We start from the raw sequence: 20,794 nt of genomic DNA on the forward strand, positions 1-20,794 counted from the left end.
ACAACTCACAAGGGACGTGAAGGACCTCTTCAAGGAGAACAACAAATCACTGCTCAAGGAAATAAAAGATGACACAAACAAATGGAAGAACATTCCATGCTCATGAACAGGAAGAACCAGTATCATGAAAATGGCCATACTGCCCAAAATAATTTATAGATTCAATGCTATTCCCATCAAGCCACCATTGACTTTCTTCACAAAACTAGAAAAAACTACTTTAAATTTCATATGGAACCAAAAAAGAGCCCAGATAGCCAAGACAATCCTAAACCAAAAGAACAAAGCTGGAGGCATCACGCTAACTGACTTCAGACTATACTACAAGGCTACAGTAACCAAAAAAGCATGGTACTGGCACCAAAACAGATATACAGACCAATAGAACAGCACAGAGGCCTCAGAAATAACACCACACATCTACAACCATCTGATCTTTGACAAACCTGACAAAAACAAGCAATGGGGAAAGGATTCCCTATTTAATAAAGGTTGCTGGGAAAACAGGCTAGCCGTATGAAGAAAACTGAACCTTGACTCGTTCCTTATACCTTACACAAAAATTAACTCAAGATGGATTAAAGACTTAAATGGAAAACCTAAAACCATAAAAACCCTAGAAGAAAACCTAGGTAAAACCATTCAGGTCACAGGCATGGGCAAAGACTTCATGACTAAAACACCAAAAGCAAGGGCAACAAAAGCCAAAATTGACATATGGGATCTAATTAAACTAAAGAGCTTCTGCACAGCAAAAGAAACTTATCATCAGAGTGAACAGCAACCTACAGAATGGGAGAAAATTTTTGCACTCTATCCATCTGACAAAGGGCTAATATCCAGAATCTACAAGGAATTAAACAAATTTACAAAAAAAAAAACAACTCCATCAAAAAGTGGGTGAAGGATATGAATAGACACTTCTCAAAAGAAGACATTTATGTGGCCAACAAACACGAAAAAAAGCCCACCATCACTGGTCATTAGAGAAATGCACATCAAAACCACAATGAGATACCATTTCACATCAGTTAGAATTGCGATCATTAAAAAGTCAGGAAACAACAGATGCTGTTGGAGAGGATGTGGAGAAATAGGAACGCTTTTACACTGTTGGTGGGAGCATAAATTAATTCAACCATTGTGGAAGACAGTGTGGTGATTCCTCAAGGATCTGGAACTAGAAATACCAATTTGACCCAGCAATCCCATTACTGTGTATATACCCAAAGGATTATAAATCATTCTACTATAAAGACATATGCAGACATATGTTTACTGCAGCACTATTCACAATAGCAAAGACTTGGAATCAACCCAAATGCCCATCATTGAAAGACTGGATAAAGAAAATGTGGCACATATACACCATGGAATACTATGCAACCACAAAAAAGAATGAGTTCATGTCCTTTGCAGGGACATGGATGAAGCTGGAAACCATCATTCTCAGCAAACTAACACAGGAACAGAAAACCAAACAACACATGTTCTCACTCATAAGTGGGAGTTGAACAATGAGAACACATGGACATAAGGAAGGGAACATCACACACTGGGGCCTGCCATGGGGTCGGGGGCAAGAGGAGGGAGAGCATTAGGACAAATATCTAATGCATGTGGGGCTTAAAACCTAGATGACAGGTTGATGGGTGCAGCAAACCATCATGGCACATGCATACCTATGTTACAAACCTCCACATGTATCTCCGAGTTCTGCACATGTATCTCAGAACTTAAAGCTTAACTGTTTTTTTTTTTTTTTTTTTTTTTTTTTGAGACGGAGTCTCGCTCTGCCGCCCAGGCTGGAGTGCAGTGGCGGGATCTCAGCTCACTGCAAGCTCCGCCTCCCGGGTTCATGCCATTCTCCTGCCTCAGCCTCCCGAGTAGTTGGGACTACAGGCGCCTGCCACCGCGCCCGGCTAGTTTTTTGTATTTTTTAGTAGAGACGGGGTTTCACCGTGTTAGCCAGTATGGTCTCGATCTCCTGACCTCGTGATCCGCCCGTCTCGGCCTCCCAAAGTGCTGGGATTACAGGCTTGAGCCACCGCGCCTGGCGCTTAACTGTTTTTAAAAAGACATACAAATTACCCTAAAATGTATGAAAAACTGTTTACCGTCACACATTTTTAAAAAAATTGTAACAAGAGGACTTCCGCTTCAGATTACAATGGTGTAACTAAGACTATTTACTCTCCTGCCTTAAACGCCCAGAAGAGATAAATATGCTAAAGGTTTCAGACACTAGGGAACAGGCAGCAGAGAAATGTGATCCCTGATAAATGAGAAACAAACCAGAAGAGTTTTACACCTGCCCAGCTTATTGCATGGAAGTATTAAGTAGTTTCCAGGCTGTAGTACAAGTGACCCAAATAGATCCTGGGTTGAGGGAGATAAAGATGAGAGTTCAGGGAAGCCAAGGAAGCTCTGATTTCTAGAGCACAATACCAGAAAGGAAGGAGTTACAAAGGGAAAGGCAGCATGAGCTCTGCTAATATGCAGAGGCTATCCCTGAGTCTTTGGTTAGATAATGATCCTCACTCATGTTAGGAGGAAAAACTACCTGAGACCAGAAAAAGGACCATGGAAAACAGTAGAACAAAAAATTCCCTCAACACAAACAGGGCGGGTAATTACTCATTCCCACCAGTCATACTAGAAAGCCCTTATAATATACAAACAGGAGAAAAAGTACTCAATAGAAATAGACCCAGAAACGACCATAAGTGATGGAATTAGGGTAGACATTGAAACAGCTGTTACAAAAAAACACTATGCTACACAGACTCAAGAAGGTAGAGTAAACCAGGAACGCAGTGCTAGAAATGAAAAATAAAAAATATAAATATATATAAAAATATTTAAAAAGAACACAAATAGAATTACTAAATACAAGAAATACAATAGAAATGGAAAATAAACTGATGGAATTAAAAGCAGATTACACACTGCAAAAGAAAAGTATCAGTGAACTTGAAGACATAGCAATAGAAACTATCAAAATAAAATGAGAGAGAAAAAAGGGCAAGAAAAAAATAGTAACACAGCAGCTGTGATCTATAAGACAGTATCAAGCAGTCAAAAATACTTGTAACTGGAGTCCCAGAAAACAAGAAGGCAGATGGAGAGAATAGGAAAAAAAAAAAAGTATTCAAAGTAATAATGGCCAATTTTTTTCCCAATCTGATTAAAATAAACTTAGAGATCCAAGAATCTCAATAAACCTAAAGCAGAAAAAAGATAAACCATTTCAAGGTACGTTATTATTCATGTGGTTAAAAATTAGTGAAAAATAGGAAAATCTTAAAAGCAGTGCAAAAAACAGAGAAACAAGGAGTGATATAACACTTTTCATCAGAATCTTCATTCCAGAAGATAATGGAGTGGCATCTTTTAAATACTAAATGAAAATAACTGTCAACCTAAAATTCTATTCCAAGTAAAATTATCTTTTAAAAATGAGGGAAAAATAAAGACTTTTTCAGACCAAAAAAATTCACTACAAGCAGAATTCACTACAAAATTCACTATGAAGAGAACTATACAACAAGGAATTAAATTAAAGAGTTCTTACAGAAGAAAAATGATACCAGATGAAAATATGAATAGACATCCAACAAATGAAAAGCGACAGAAATGGTTATTATGTGTGTAAAAGAAATTTGTCATTATTAATCTAAGATATACTAGAGTAAAAATATCAAAAACATATTATGGGATTTATAACATATATAAAAACAAAACATAAGACAACAAAACTTAAAAGACTGGAGGAAATGGGCATGGAAGTATAGTGCTATAAAGTTTTTACACATTAGTATAATTCTATTGGATGTAGATAAACCAATAGTAAAGATAAAATCATAATACTTGATTAATCTCAAGAAAAGCAGACATAAAGAACACAGAAAAGAGGAAAACTATCAAGATGGTAGATTTAAACCCCACCATATCAATAATTACAGTAAGTGTAAATGCTCTAAGCACTCCCATTGAAACAGTTTGTCAAATTGGATTCAAAACAACCATAATAAAAGCAAACAAGGAAACAAAAAACAATAGAAAGACAACTAGGACATTTATTTAAAAATAAATAAATAAATAAACTTTTTTTTTTTAAAGGGTCTTGCTCTATTGCCCAGGCTGGAATGCAGTGGTACAATCACAGCTCACTGCAGCCTGAAACTCCCGGGCTCAAGTGATCCTCCCATCTCAGATTCTCAAAGCACTGAGATTTACAAGTGTGAGCCACCACGGCCGGCCAAGAAATTCACTTTAAATATTAAGTCCCAGGAAGACTAAAAATGGAAAGAAAAAAAAAAAAAAGGGAAAACATATGCCTTACAAACACTGGGACCAAAGAAAAGTACAAATGGCTACACTATTCTCAGACACAAAAGCCTGCAGAACAAGGAAGATAACCAGAGTTAGGAAGAGACGTATTTCATAACAACATTGTTTATTGGCAAGGCTGTAGGGAAGCAGACACTCTTATATACTGCTAGTGAGAATGCAAAGTGGTGTAACCATTATGGATAGGAACACAGGAACAGCTAGCAAAATTGTACATGCATTTACTCTTCTAAGAATTGCTCCCAAAGACAACTGTCAAAAAACACAAAAGGCGCAAATACAAAGCTACTCACTGCAAGACTGTAATAACGAAAACAACCCAATGTCCATAAATTATGAACTGGTTAAATAAATTATGATACAGCCACATAATAAACGAGGACCTCTCTATATTTAAATGGGATAACTGCCAGTCCATGCCATTAAAGAGAAAAAAGGTGAAGAAAAGTGTATATAGTTTATCTTACTCATTTATCAAATGTGCGTACATATACATATGCAGACAGATATGTGCATGCAAGGGGGCTTTTTTTTTTTTTAATCTATGGGCAAGAAAGGCAATAGGTTAGAGGTTTGACGAACAGATGCTAGACTTCTGAAATTTACCTTGCTTCCTTTAGATATTTTTTAAGCCATTTAACATTTCATATAATTAAAAAATACATTAAATTTTAAAAGAGCAACCTTTCAAAAAGAATGAAACAAATGAACAAGGGTATGTATCCATGTGATAGCATAACCACCCAAAGAATAATTATTCCAAATAGCTTTAAAACAGGAATTTGACTGCAGATCTCTAATATGATACACACCAAATAAAAAAGAGAACTAGCTAAAAAAGTAAACGACTACTTTTAGGAATCATACTGGTGGTGCTACTGCTACTATGAGACTGCTATGGACATATTATGGGATAAAGCAATTGAGTTATTATGTAATATTACAGGGTTATTATCCTGTGCTATGAGGGGAAAAAAGAGATACAAATGTAAAATTGAAGTTCAGTAAAAACCATGTAATCCTAAATTTGAACTGGAAGAATCGGTATAAACAAACATGAATTTCATCTTTCAAAAAAGCTATGTCTACTGAATTATCAGAGAGTCATGATTTATACATTAGCAATTAGTACCCACAGGACTTGTGTTGTGATTTCTTAATACCATTCCCATTAAAGGGAACCAGAGCCCCTCGGAGAACTGGCCAATTCCAGGTCTGGGGCAGAACAAGTACAAGATGGTCCTAGAATATCTTGTCATACAAGATAGCAAAGAAATTACAGAGATTATTGGGATTGTTCCAAAGGACTCATGGACTACCCTGAAGAGGCTTCCAAGATTTTACACAGGATAATCTGGGCATCAAAGCATGCGATCACTATAACTGACTGAAACACAAATACGTGTAAACTCATTATGATTTTTTTTAAAAACAACACTCAACTGGTCACCTCTGGAGTACACTAGTCCTCTTTATTTTGAATATTACTAAATTACATTCAAAAAATCAAGCATTTATCCTGCCTTTCCTAAACAAATACAATACTGGGAAACCAAAGAATCGATAAGAATTTCCTTTTTACAAAAGCATTCAGCTAGGAAGTGAAGAAGAATGACAATAAGAATATCAAGACTGATTACTAATATCAACAGCTGCAGACATCATAGAGAGATGGCCAGCTATTATGAGCCTCCTGACAGGAAAGCATATCAATCTTATAAAATAGTCCTGTAAAAATAGAAAAGTTGAACCAGAATCCAATCAGGTCTCTGGATTCAATCACCATTTTAGAAAAAATAAAGAAATATGGCCAGGCACAGTGGCTCACACCTGTAATCCCAGAACTGTGGAAGGCTGAGGTGGACAGATTGCTGGAGCCCAAGAGTTTGAGACCAGACTGGGCAACAAGGTGAAACTCTGTCTCTACAAACCAACATAAAAATAAGGCAGGCATGGTAACATGTGCCTGTAGTCCCAGCTACTCATGAGGCTGGGTGGGAGGACTGCTTGAACCAGGAGGTCGAGGCTGCAGTGAGCTGTGATCGCACCACTGCACTCTAGCCTGGGCAACAGAGCAAGACCCTGTCGCAAAAAATCAAAACAAACAACAAAGAACAACCTATCAAATTATGTCTAAGGGATACAATTAGCAAAAATCAGTCTATGGATAACCCTTCAAGAGAAACAACCTGATTCCTACTGCAAGCAGAGTGAGAGCTGGAGAGAAAGCCCACAAGAAACAAGATACTTAAAAGACACAGCAACCAATCACAATGTATAAATCTTACTTGCATCCTGAATCAAACAAACCATTTTTGAGGAGGAAGGATGGCTTGAGCCCAGGAATTTGAGACCAGTCTGGGCAACATAATGAGAGACTCTATCTCTACAAAAAGTTTAAAAAAAAAAAAACAAAAGTAGCGGGGTGTGGCGTCTGTGGTTCCAACTACTAAGAGGCTGAGGTGGGAGGGTCACATGAGCCCAGTCACTTCAAGGCCACAGTGAGCTACAATCTCACTACTGCACTCCAGCCTAGGCAACAGCGCGAGACCCTGACACAAACAACAACAACAACAAAAACACATTTTTTGAGAAAACCAACTGGATATTAAGTTATTAGTGTTAACTGTGTTTGGGATAAAGATATATAGATGAAATAACAATATCTGGGATTTGCCTTCAAATATAAAAGGAACAAGGGAGTGTGTGGAGGCACAGAAAAAATAAAGCTGGCTGTAAGTTTATTCATTGTTAAGGCTGGTTGGTGAATACATGGGGATTTGTGTTCTCTATTTCTGTGTATGCTTGAAATTTTCAATAATAAAACGTGGAGAAAAAAATAGTGTAACTAAAACACTAGTCTTTTAGTCTATGTTTTGTGGTTTCTTTGTGAAATAAAAGATTATTATTCTGTGGTTACTTCAGTAACTAAACTTCATAGACAAGATCTATCTTCTCACTTGATAATGCAAACACCTATAATCTTTCCCCAATAATCAAGAGAAAAATTATTGTTCACACTAGCAGCAACTTTAGCTGAGACTGTTAAAGATAGTTATGTGAAATTTTAGCTCATCCAATGTTTTACATACTCAGTTACTTTAACAGAAAACAAACTGAAACAATGAACACACACAAAAAAAAAAATCTTAAGAATTCTGCAGTACTAAGTCAATGAAAATAAATAACCACCCATGCTGACTGCTTTTGCTATTAAAATGAATTTCTTAATCCCTCATTAAATTGACTTTCTTCCTTCAAGTTTTTTCCTTGATAACAATCATACCAACATAGAAAATGAAAAATACATTCAAACTGAAAAATACATGAAAACCCTGAAGAAAAAACTCAGCATTTCACTAACCTGAAACAATACTGTCAACATTTTGATGAACACTCCCCTAAAATTTCTCTAGACATATTATTATACAGACATTAATAAGTGAGGATATAAAATACACAGTACTTCGAAACATTGTTTTTTAAACCAACAATGTGTGTAGAACCTCATTTGTCAAATATTGCTAAGCACTATTCTTTTTAACAGTCACATAGCTCTTAGTGCATGTATAGTATATGGCTATACCAAAACTAATCTCATACTGATAAGCATTTTAGATTTAAAAGTTTTTATAAACACCTTAACCATAATACCATGAATATCCCTGTGCTGGCTGTTTACATACTGTCTCTGAGCTTTAAACCTACCCTTTCATAATCTGCTCAGAGATCCTGAAGCTGTAAATCTGCAAAGAGCTGGTTTCCTATTAATTTCTTCCACTACAAGGCACTAGAGCTTCTTAAGGCATTCTGAGCAGTAGTTTCACTGCTCCCCAGCAATAGCCAGGCCACACCATACTTTGGCAGTGTGTTGGGTGAAACTGGCAGGGTTCCTCCACCTCTTAACACTACTTCTTCCCAATTATCCCACCAGCTCTAGAGCTACTAGCTGCTTCCACCAATTTGTATCTCTGGATTACCAATGCAACTTTTTTCTCTTTTGTCCTTTAAACATCTGTATTAATTTGTTTAAAATACAGTCATGCCTCACTTAACAATAGGGATACATTCTGAGAAACGCATCACTGGATGATTTCATTGTTGTGAGAACATCAATAGAGTATACTTACTAGATGGTATAGCCTACTACACACCTAGTCTATATGGTATGACCTATTGCTCCTAGACTACAAACTTGTACAACATGCTACTGTACTGAATACTATATGCAATTATAACACAGTGGTAAATATTTGTATATCTAAACATAGAAAAGGTACTGAAAAAACATGGTATCAAAGATAAAAGTTGTACCGCTGTATAGTGCAGTTCCATTATAATCTTACAAGACCACCATATGTATCTGGTCTATCATTAACCAACATACCATTACGCAGTACGTGACTTTATACCTAGTATAGTTTGTTTCTCTGACTGAACCCTGAACTATATGATAGATTATGTGCACATCTTTTCTAATTATCTCTGGGATAAGTTCCTGAAAGTGCAGAGTCAAAAACTATACACATTTTAAGTTTGCATATATTACCACATTACAAACCTAGAAGCATAGCATCATTTTATACTCCCAAGAGAGCATTGTTGGAATGCTAACACTGGTTGCATCACATAATTGCTTTTATTTGTATTTCCTTGATTACATAAGCATCTTTTCATGATTTCGAAGGCTGACAGGACTTCCTGCTTATAAACTTCCTGTTCATTGTCTTTGCTAGTATTCTATGAGGCTTATATTTGTTATTCCTTCATTAAGAATCTTTATATAATACATTGCAGCTGGGCACGGTGGCTCATGCCTGTAATCCCAACACTTTGGGAGGCCAACGCGGTCAGATCACTTAAGGCCAGGAGATCGAAACCAGCCCGGCCCACATGGCAAAATCTGGTCTCTACTAAAAATACAAACAAAAAAATTGCCAGGGATGGTGGCACATGCCTGTAATCCCAGCTATTCAGGTGGCTGAGGCACAAAAATTGCTTGAACCTGGGAGGCAGAGGTGCAGTGAGCCAAGAGATCATGCCACTACACTCCAGCCTGGGAGACAGTAAAACCCTGTCTCAAAAAGAAAAAAAAAAAAAAAAAAAAAGAGTCTTTATACATTTATACATTACAGGTATTCACCTTTTCTAATTAATATTTACTGAAAATAGTCCTCCAGTATATAATTTGTGTTTCCAACTTATTTCATGATTTTGGCTTTTATCTAAATAGTGGTTCCCCACCTCCACTAAAATATAAAGCAGAGACTTAGCCTGTCCTCTTTATTACAATATCCTCAACACCTAGAACAGTACCGTACACCTAGAACCATACCATACACGGTGGGGCAGGGGCTGGGGGTGGGGGGTAACCCATAGATATCTTTTGCAACAAATGAATTTTAACAAAATAATACAATCCAGGCCAGGCACGGTGGCTCATGCCTATAATTCCAACACTTTGGGAGGCCAAGCTAGACAGATCACCTGAGCCCAGGAGATCAAGACCAGCGTGGGTAACATGGCAAAACCCTGTCTCAACAAAAAATACAAAATTTAGACATGCATGGTGGCATGTGTCTGTAGACACAAGTACTTGGGAGGCTGAGGTCGGGGGACTGATTGAGCCCCGGAAGCTGAGGCTGCAGTGAGCCATGATTGAGCCACTGCACTCCAGTCTGGGTGACAGAGCAAGACTCTTTCTCAACAAAACAGTAATAGTAATAATAATGATAATCCAATCCCTCAGTATTTCATTCACGACTTTGGTATTAGTGTCCCTTCCTCTACAAACAAGGAAGTTATAAAAATATACCAGTTACCTAGTAATTTGATTAATCCATGTTATATACTTAAAGCAAATCCATGCTATATACTTAAAATAATGCAAGAATTTGTCTTTGATTCTTCTGGAATATATGTAAAATCAAAGTAAACAGTCTATTTTCCTTTCAAAACTGCTTGTTAATTATTTACTAGGTAACCTAACTTTTCCTGGCCAATTTATTTGCTAAACATTATATCCCCCCCCCATCCACCATTATTACAGCATTGCAAATTTCTTGTATACTTTACTTCTAGGTCTTCTGATGTTTACTCCCATAATAATGTAAATGACTGTTGGTTATATAAGAAAAATTTTGGATTTTTACATACTTATTTTGGCTACTCCATTTTGAGTAGTTTTTCGGTTGATTCTCCTGGATTTTCCAAGAAAAACGAAAGCCTCTTCCTTTCCCACACTTGTATTTCTTATTTTATATTCTTACATAATTACACCAGTTAATGCTTCCAAAACAATGTTAAACAATAGCAGAGACAGTGTGGTTTCTCATCTTGTTCCTGCTTTTACTGGGAATGCTACTGGTGTTTTACATGATGCTGCCTATTGGTTTGAGAGAGATTAATTATGTTATGAAGGTACTGATTCCTATCTTATTAGATTTAATTAGAAACAGACTGATTTTTTTGGCCAGGTGCAGTGGCTCATGCCTGTAATCCCAATACTTTGAGAGGCCAAGGCAGGTGGATCACAAGATCAGATCGGGACCATCCTGGCTAACACAGTGAAACCGTATCTCTACTAAAAATACAAAAAATTAGCCGGGCATGGTGGTGAGCACCTGTAGTCCCGGCTATTCAGGAGGCTGAGGCAGGAGAATGGCCTGAACCCAGGAGGCAGAGCTTGGAGTAAACCGAGATCGCGCCACTCCACTCCAGCCTGGGCAACAGAGCGAGACTCCGTCTCAAAAAAAAAAAAAAAAAAAAAAAGCCCTTTCAGCATCTATAGAAAATGATCTATTGTGTACCCTTTTCCCTACTTATATAATAAATTGTAAACATAAACAGTAGGCTTATTAATATTATACCAACCCTCTCTGTACACTCCTAAAATTAACCATGTCTGGCCACAATATATTCTCATTTTATTATTTAAATTATCTTTTTACTAATATCTTACTTATACAAAAATCACATATTAGTAAGATTTGTGTTAGGGTTTTCTTAGGGGGTGGGGGGATATCTTTTACTAGGTTTTAGTATTCATGTTAGTTATCCTGGCTGTAAAGAAAATAAGTGCTTTCTTTACTATACTCTGAACAATTAAAAGAATTAGAACTCCTGGTTTCTTATACATTTGAAATATCTCCCTCAAGACACAACTTACACTGGTGCTTTTATTAGAGAATAACGTTTCAATTTCTTTTATACCTATAGTCTGTTTGGTTTTTGTCTTTTCTTGTCTTGAACTTACTTACATCATTCTTAAAAATCCAGGTTTTCAAATATATTTACATAGCCATATCCAAAAGTTAAATAATTAGAGTAAAATGATAGGCAAAGACAAATCAGAGATACACAAACAAAAAGGAAACAAAATCCAGATTTAGAGGGCATAAACAAAACTGAATTCCAGAGGGAAAAGCATACAACTATGTAGACAGGGTAACCACATGATTAAAAAAAGGGGTGGTACGTTTACTGAGTCCTGTACACTTAAGAATATCCTTCATCTGCCCCTACTTAAAATTAACTAGGACTACCTAGGAAATTCTTTAGTTATACTGTTTCTTCCATCAGAGCTCTCCAGCTGTTGAATCATTAACTTCAGAAATTGTATGTGGTTTGCCAGGCGCGGTAGCTCAAGCCTGTAATCTCGGCACTTCGGGAGGCCGAGATGGGCGGATCACGAGGTCAGGATATCGAGACCATCCTGGCTAATATGGTGAAACCCCGTCTCTACTAAAAAATACAAAAAAAAATTAGCCGGGCGTGGTGGCAGGCGCCTGTAGTCCCAGCTACACGGGAGGCTGAGGCAGGAGAATGGCGTGAACCCACGAAACGGAGCTTGCAGTGAGTGGAGATCGCGCCACTGCACTCCAGCCTGGGCGACAGAGCAAGACTCCGTCTCAAAAAAAAAAGAAATTGTATGTGGTTTGAAAAGAAGTCAGCCAGCTTCATTATTTTCCACTGCACTGACCTAACTAGTTTTTCTTGATATTTGCAAGATCACTTTTGCAATCCCTGATAATTTAGCAAACTCCACCAGTATATTTTCCAAAAATGAGTCATCTCCAGATTCATATTTTCAATCATTCAAAACAAACTTATTATTATTCTCTTTAATATTTTCCATTTCCCATTATTTTACTATCTTCTCCATAGACGTCAATTACGGTTTTTCACTATCTGCAATTCATTCTCTTTAACTCCATTTTTTCTGTCCAATTTCTCCATATTCTATGCAGATTTCCTCAAGCCAAATCTCTAGCTCACTGATTGCATCTTCCATATTGTTTATTCTGCTCCTTGCTACTTATATTAAATTATATTCTATAATCAATATCCTTAGCCCTTTTTCATGTATTATCTCATTTTTGTTATCTTTTTTCTCCTCATGTAATTTGCTGTTTACCTTCCTTGGCAGCTTAAATGACTAAGACTTTCTTTTGATACTAGAAAAATTCGATTCTAAATATTGCTTATCAGTTACTTTGGAATGCTAAGATCATTACATAGGTTTTGTGTTTGTTAACTTGCTTATCTGTATTCTGTTAATTCATCTTCAAGTAAGAAAAATTCTCTGGCTTTGCTATTTAAACAAACGTATAGTTAGCATCTCCCGGATGACTGAACACTTCTCTTAAAAAATTAACGTAAAAGCTCCCAACTCAGGCTACAGTTGCTTCATCACCTGGCTAACTAGCATAGGAATTAAAGTTAGGACTAAAGGTAGTAAGTCCTTTTTCTCTGTGTAATTTATCTCCAAATTTGTTAAAACTGTTACAAGGATAAGAACCAGTCACTGGAGCTATGGGTACATCACATGCTGTGATAGGATCCTCAGTTTTGGCACATCTAAATACTTTTAGGAAAGTCAGACTCCTGAGAGACAAGCTGAGTCACAATGGAACTCATATAACTCATCGTTATGGAACCCCATAACTCATCATCATTTTTCATTTAATGGGTAAAGCGTATAACTGTTTTCTGCTCCCGTAAAGTCGGTCAAAAGATATTTCCTTCATGATTTTCCTTAGTCTTACCTCATCACTAAACTTTGCTCTTCCTGGTAAACAGGTTGACCTAAAGAAAAATACTATGACCACAAAGCCTCTCCTTTAGTCCTAGTACAGCTAAAATCAGGTTCTCTTTCTTTCTCTTAAAGTGTGTCCATACAACAATATCCTCCCTCTAAATTAGCAAATAATAGGACACTTACAGTACACTGCCAATACATATCCCTTGTCAGTGTTCTCACATTCAGTACAGTCTTAATGGCACATCTGGTGCCAATTCTGTCCAGTTTGTGGTAGCTTTATTAGATACATTTTTCTTTAGGTTCTTTTTAATTATTTTGATGAATTCAAGGGAAGACAGTTTAATCAACAGTCTCTTAACTGTATTATTTTTCCTCAAAATCAACTCACCCAATTTAATAAAACATTAAATCTACATATATAGTTTATCTCCTGGAAGAAATTATTATGAGTTATTTCATCAAGAACAGTGTGTGCACACTGTAGGAATTCAGTATCAGCTGAGTTAATTCTCCTCATGAGAAGTATCTGAAATATATTCAGTATATAAATCAAATAATTTTAAATACTTCAGTTCCACAGTAAAGCAATACATTTTAAAATGTCCCATGTACATTTCAAAATGTCCACCTTTTGACCCTGTTCTTGTGGTTCTACAAATATATCAAACCATGTTTCTTTAAAATATAAAAGTTACTAGGAAAAACAATCTAGAATGAAAATAATAAAACCTCCAGGGAATAAGCCAAACTTGAACTCTGTCAATGCTCTAATTAGAAAAGAAACTGCCGTAATGGGTATCACACCATAGGCATTGGAGCCAAACAGGCCTAAATTCAAATCCTGGCTCTGTCACTTGCTAGCTATATGACCTGGGTCCATTTACCTCTGAACATTAGATTCCTCATTTGGAAAACCAGGATAATAACTGCACTTCACTGAATTGTCACAATGTTTAAATGAGACAGTATAATAGGTGGACATTCAGCAAATGGTATACAGCTGTGTATAGTTTATACATAATGTGTATGTATAGGTATTACATATGTCTGTGCGAGAAATACACATACATAAAACCAAACTCATCTCTGATCTGACTAGGAGAGCCACAGCAGCATCCAAAGGGAAGCTTATGTTCTGGGATTACTTAAAAATTAGAAGTCAGGGCCGGGCGCGGAAGCTGATGCCTGTAATCCCAGCTCTTTGGGAGGCCAAAGCAGACAGATCACTTGAGGCCAGGAGTTGGAGACCAGCCTGGCCAACATGGTGAAGCCCTGTCTCTATTAAAAATACAAAAATTAGCCAGGTGTGGTGGTGCATGCCTGTAATTCCAGCTACTCAGGAGGCTGAGGCAGGAGAATCACCTGAACCTGGGAGGTAGAAGCTGCAGTGAGCCAAGATTGCGCCACAGCACTCTAACCTAGGTAACAGAGTAAGATTCCGTCTCAAAAAACCAAACGAAAAAAAAATTAAGAAGTCAGTTCCAAACAATAAGGTTTCTTACTCTTGCCAGAGAGACTACTGTTATAAAATTTTAATATGTTTCTATTACCATTTAAATAATTGCCGGCCAGGCACAGTGGCTCACGCCTGTAATCCCAGCACTTTGGGAGGCTGAGGCAGGTAGATCACCTGAGGTCAGGAGTTCAAGACCAACCTGGCCAAAATGGCAAAACCCCATCTCTACTTTACAAAAAATTAGCCGGGCGTTGTGGCGGGTGCCTGTAATCCCAGCTACTCAGGAGGCTGAGGCAGGAGAATCGCTTGAACCCAGGAGGCGAAGGTTGCAGTGAGCTGAGATCACACCACACTACACTCCCAGCGTGGGCAACAGAGTGAGGCTCCATCTCAAAAAAAAAGAAAATAATAATAATGCCTTTGTTCTATTTATCAGCAGTTTCTAGAATTAAGTACACATGAACAGAAAGGAATAACAAAAATTATACCTGAAACTCTTAATTGCAAGCTAGCTTTACTCCCAGTCTCTTTCTAAGGAAAAGACCCATGGGCAATTCTTCTCCACAAAAACCATGGTACCCCAATCACAACTAACCGACTCATGGGTAAGCCAGAAGTGATGAGGTAGAGGTGAAAGCAACCACCTATGACTACGCCAGTATCAGAACCACCTATTCCATATTCTCTCCAAGAACTAGAAGAGATACACATAGAGAAGCAGTGACATGTAAGAAATGAAGATTTATTCTTCTGATTATAAAATCTTGAACTATGATTATCCCAGGATAACAGCTCAATTTGCAATTATGAGAAATACTGGAACACAGAAAAAATTGCACTGCTGTTAAATATTCCATGCTTCTCTACTTCCTTGTGTCAATTAAAGCACTGCTTCTGAAATTTGTTTGTTTCAGTACCCTAAATCACAGAGGAAACTGAAGAATATTATAGACAGTCCTGATGAAATTCCTTTGAAATTTCCCATCATACCTTAAATTCATATGAATTGTTTATTCTATGCCATAATATACCAGGGATTATCAAACTGATATATCAGAAAGATATGCCATGTTTATCCCCCAAGTTCACGCATCTTCTAAAATACCAATCAATGCTTACTCCCATGAAAGGAGAATCTAAACTGAACATTACAGACTTAAGATAACCTAGACAGTTTTTCCTCAAAACTTGAAAGATTCCAATTATTACATAAATCAAGAAATAATTATGTTTCTGATGTCCAGAATATTTATCAAAATAAACTCAACTCACGATCTGATGTGTGGAAAATCCTCTTCAATTCTGCTTCCTGTGTTTTTGAAAATTTGTAATGCAGCTTCTGCTACTTTTTCATCATCCATTTTCAGACAAGCCAGTAATGATTCAAATGTTTCAGCAGAATGAAATGAGATTGGATGTGTAAATGAGAGTACCTATAAAATGAATCATAAAAATGATTTGTAAAATTTTTTCATCTTTGTAATACAAATCCAAAATATTACATATTAGAAATACTATAAATCAAAGTCAATAAAAAAAAATTATGTTAACCAAAATCTGAGAGCACTATAAACAAAATTTAAAACATACTCAACTATGTAATGGAAATGTTCCTCTGTAGGAAGATTGTATGATATAATGAAGTAATTTCTTCCAAAATTAAATTACGTATTAATATAATTTTAGTCAAAATAATTTGGATTTTGATTATTGTTCAGGTTTTTTGGTGGAGAATGAGAGGAGAAAAGGGGACATGAAGAGAGAATTTAACAAAACATCTCTCATCTTCCCAATAAACATCATCAGCAGAGACTGAGTAAGAAGAGAATAAACTAGGGAAAGGGGTAAAACACTGACAAGATAGTAAAGAAGTCTATAAAGTTCCAATAACCAAATCACAATGGTACAAACATTAGAATAATCATGAAACAAAAAATATAAGGCAGTAAGTAGACTCTAGAATATATAAAAAAAATAGATTATATAAATTGTAAGAGATTACAAAGAGGTCAACAGAAAATAAATAGTCCTGAGAAAACTGAATAGCTACTGGGAGAAAATCAAATTAGGCCCCCCGCCCCCACAACACACTTTCAAAATAAATTTCAGATGGGTTGTGTTTAAGATTTAAAAAAACAAAAACAACAAAAACCCTCTGGACAAGACAGGGTTTTTTTAAGCATAAAATAAACAAAAGGAATCAAATGTGGAATGTAAAAAAAAACAGCATGCAGCAGAAAAATATACTAAGTATAATGCCACATTTATGTTTCTAAAATAATCAAAATAAGCAACATGTTATTTAGAGATACATACATAGATGATAAAACCATAAAGAATATTGAAAGAATAATAAATCCAAAATTCAGGACAATGATACCTGGTGAGGGGACGTGAGTAGGCAAGAAAAAAGACTACCCAGGGAACTTGAACAATATTTTTAATATTCAATTTAATGTGACACTCTATCTACTTTTCACTTGTATTCACTTGGTTACTACATACTGACTTTTCACCTGTATTCACTTGGTTACTATATTTTACAATTTACATATAAGAGAATATATGTTTATACATATATCAAATATGTACCAAGAAAAAGCAAAGGAAATACAAAGCTCATTTAAATCAGCTAAAAAAAAACCACAAAAGACAGAGATGTCAGTAGATGTATGAACAAAGGATAAAAATGGTGAATTTACCATAGGGAAAACACAAATGATTAACATGTGGATAGTGGACCTCACTAGTATTAAATATGCAAATTAAAACATTATTTTTGCTTATCAGATTTGCAAATCTTTTAAAAATGTATTATATTCCATTTTGTGAAGGTTAAAAAGATGGGCACCTTCACATACTACTGATGGAATTATATATGGGTAAAATTTCCCTGTACAACAATTTAAATATACATTGCTCCAAGAATTTTGAAAGTGGTCACTCTCTTTAACTCAATAATGCTCTCCTAATTTTCTAAAAAATATGACATTACCAAGAGATCTTACATAGAAACACTCAGCTTAGTACTGTTTGTAAGAATGGAAGTAGAAAAATGAAAATATTCAACAATAGGAAAAGACTAGTGATACAGAGAAAGGAGAGTCCCAAAGTGAGGCTTAGCCCGCAAGGGTTTTTGGCTTTGCCAAGGAAAGAATTCAGTGACATGGTAAAAGAAAACAGCTTTATTGAAGTAGTAGTGTTACAGTTCCAGAGGTGTTACATATACCTCTACGGCTGCTTCTGCAGAGCAGCACTACCCCACAGGTAGGGTGCAGAAAGCTGCAACTCAGGGCAGTTTCACAGTAATATTTATACCTACTTTTAATTATATACAGACTAAGGGGCAGTTTATGCAGAAATTCCTAGGGAAGAGGGAGTAGCTTTTGGGTCATGGTCATTGTCAAGGAAAGGGACTACTGTCTATATTTACTGTCTATATATACTGTCTATATTTCTAATATAGTATTTCTATATTACTATTATAGTATTTCTATATACGGGTATTGCCACAGCAATGGTAAACTGACAAGGCACATTGGTGGGCGTGTCTTGTGGAAAGCTGATTCTGTCTTGCCCTTGTTTTAGCTAGTCCTCAATTTGGTCCTGTGTCTGAGCCCCACCTCCGGAGTCCAGTCCTGCCTCCTACCTCAGTAGGATAGTATGATACCCCAAATAATGGACTAATCACCATTTCAAAAATGTTTATTATTATTTTTACCACAAGCTAGGAATGGTGCTAAGAAATTCACGTACATGATTTAATGTCCTTTGTGAGACAAGCACTTAATCATTATCTTTTTTTTTTGAGATGGAGTCTCGCTCTGTCGCCCAGGCTGGAGTGCAGTGGCGCCATCTCGGCTCACTGCAAGCTCTGCCTCCCGGGTTCACACCATTCTCCTGCCTTAGCCTCCCACGTAGCTGGGACTACAGGCGCCCGCCACCACGCCCAGCTAATTTTTTGTAATTTTTAGTAAAGACGGGTTTTCACCGTGTTAGCCAGGATGGTCTCGATCTCCTGACCTCGTGATCTGCCCATCTCAGCCTCCCAAAGTGCTGGGATTACAGGTGTCAGCCACCGCGCCCGGCCTTAATTATTATCTTGATTTCATATGAGGAAGTGAAGCAAGTAATGTGGTCAAAGGCAGACCTAAATGACAGCTACTAAATGACAGCCAAAAATCAGATCTGCTTTAGACACTCTTAAAAAAAAAAACTCTTGAAAAACACCAAGAAAAATGCTTATTTTTAATAAGGGAAAATAGTTAAGGATACAAAATTGTATATTCAGCTTGATCTCAATGATCCCAACTATGCATTTGTTGAAGATTAAAAGGAAACAAAAGAAACTAATGTTTATGTATGATGAACCTATGTTTTTTGTAATTTTATATATTCTAAGTTGTCAATAATGAACTAATATTTTTACAATCAGTAAAAGACAGAATATTTAATGAAACAAAAAAAAGTTTTACAAGAATTTGGCTCATTCTGCAGTAGAGCTGTACCTTCTTTGCTCACTAATGACACCTTGAATTATATTCCACTATTTTAATGTAATTAGTACTAGGCTAGATTATAGCATTTAAACCCCAAAATAATCAGATCACATGTAAGAATAAAAATACAATTTCTAAATCATCTAAAACAACTGAGAAAATTTTACTTTAGATTACATAAACTTAAGAAAACATCAAGAACAAATAATATAAACTGTACATGTTAAACAGATATCTAATTAGGCACTTAATTTTAAATAGATACCTTAAGCAGTTCAAGACCAGCTCTGATGGCTTGATCAGTTGGAACACCCTCATCTTCATCATCTGCTGTTCCATCTATTGATTTGTTCACTTGCTTAATAAGAGCACTAAAATACGACCAAAAAAAGTCATTTTTTCAAATGTTCCTAGCAATGTCTAAGAAAAATAATCCTGTGTTACATATATGTGCATATACATATATACATATCTGAACCGAATACAAATTTGATATAACTGGTTTTTAACACTACTGCAAAACAACTATAATAAAATATTTTCAGATGCTTCTTTTCAAAAACAGTTCTTTTTTTTTTTTTTTTGAGACGGAGTCTCGCTCTGTCACCCAGGCTGGAGTGCAGTAGCCGGATCTCAGCTCACTGCAAGCTCCTCCTCTCGGGTTCACGCCATTCTCCTGCCTCAGCCTCCCGAGTAGCTGGGACTACAGGCACCCGCCACTTCGCCCGGCTAGTTTTTTGTATTTTTTAGTAGAGACGGGGTTTCACCATATTAGCCAGGATGGTCTCGATCTCCTGACCTCATGATCCGCCCATCTCGGCCTCCCAAAGTGCTGGGATTACAGGCTTGAGCCACCGCGCCCGGCCTCAAAAACAGTTCTTTTCCCTTGCCCATTCAAATGAGGTCAAAATGTTATTCAATTTGTTCTTTATTAATGCTATCAATATCTTTATTATTATATTTTTCATGGCAGGTCTGAGCTCAAACACATAAATGACAATTATTTTTAATTATCTAAAACTGATTATTAGTCCAGCAAGTAGAACAATATACACAGAAATAAAAAAGGATAAAGGAAACATTAAGCCCTTCTAAACCATTTACCAAATATTACTGTGTGTCAGGCACAGCTGTCAGAGTCAGAAATATATCTAGGCTTCCTCCTAAAAGGTGAGGAATATCTAAGTAACCGACATACAATAAAACCTCATTAGAACATCAGAAAAGGAACAACAATAGATCAAAAGGAAACATTATGTTTTCAAACTTTCTTCTAATAAAAACAAGCTTATGTTATTTTATTTTATTTATTTTTGAGACAAAGTTTCACTTATTTATTTATTTATGAGACGAAGTTTCACTTTGTCACCCAGGCTGGAGTGCAGTGGCGTGATCTCGGCTCACTGCAACCTCCGCCTCTCGGATTCAAACAATTCTCCTGCC

At 36.5% G+C, this 20,794-nt stretch overlaps 1 protein-coding gene across 5 annotated transcripts in view; it reads right to left on the reverse strand.

Moving 5' to 3' along the window:
• The window catches only part of LOC139359138 (PDS5 cohesin associated factor B), a 189,756-nt gene that overhangs the window by 54,017 nt on the left and 114,945 nt on the right, over positions 1-20,794 (reverse strand). For all 5 annotated transcript variants that reach the window (XM_071081479.1, XM_071081480.1, XM_071081481.1 and 2 more), the window contains exons 18-19: positions 19,617-19,722; positions 16,125-16,285 (exon numbers count right to left, since the gene is read on the reverse strand). In XM_071081479.1, the coding sequence (XP_070937580.1) occupies positions 16,125-16,285; positions 19,617-19,722 (267 nt within the window). The remainder of the gene's footprint in view (positions 1-16,124; positions 16,286-19,616; positions 19,723-20,794) is intronic.

The sequence above is a fragment of the Macaca nemestrina genome, chromosome 16 (assembly GCF_043159975.1).
Source record: "Macaca nemestrina isolate mMacNem1 chromosome 16, mMacNem.hap1, whole genome shotgun sequence".
NCBI classification, from domain to species: domain Eukaryota; kingdom Metazoa; phylum Chordata; class Mammalia; order Primates; family Cercopithecidae; genus Macaca; species Macaca nemestrina.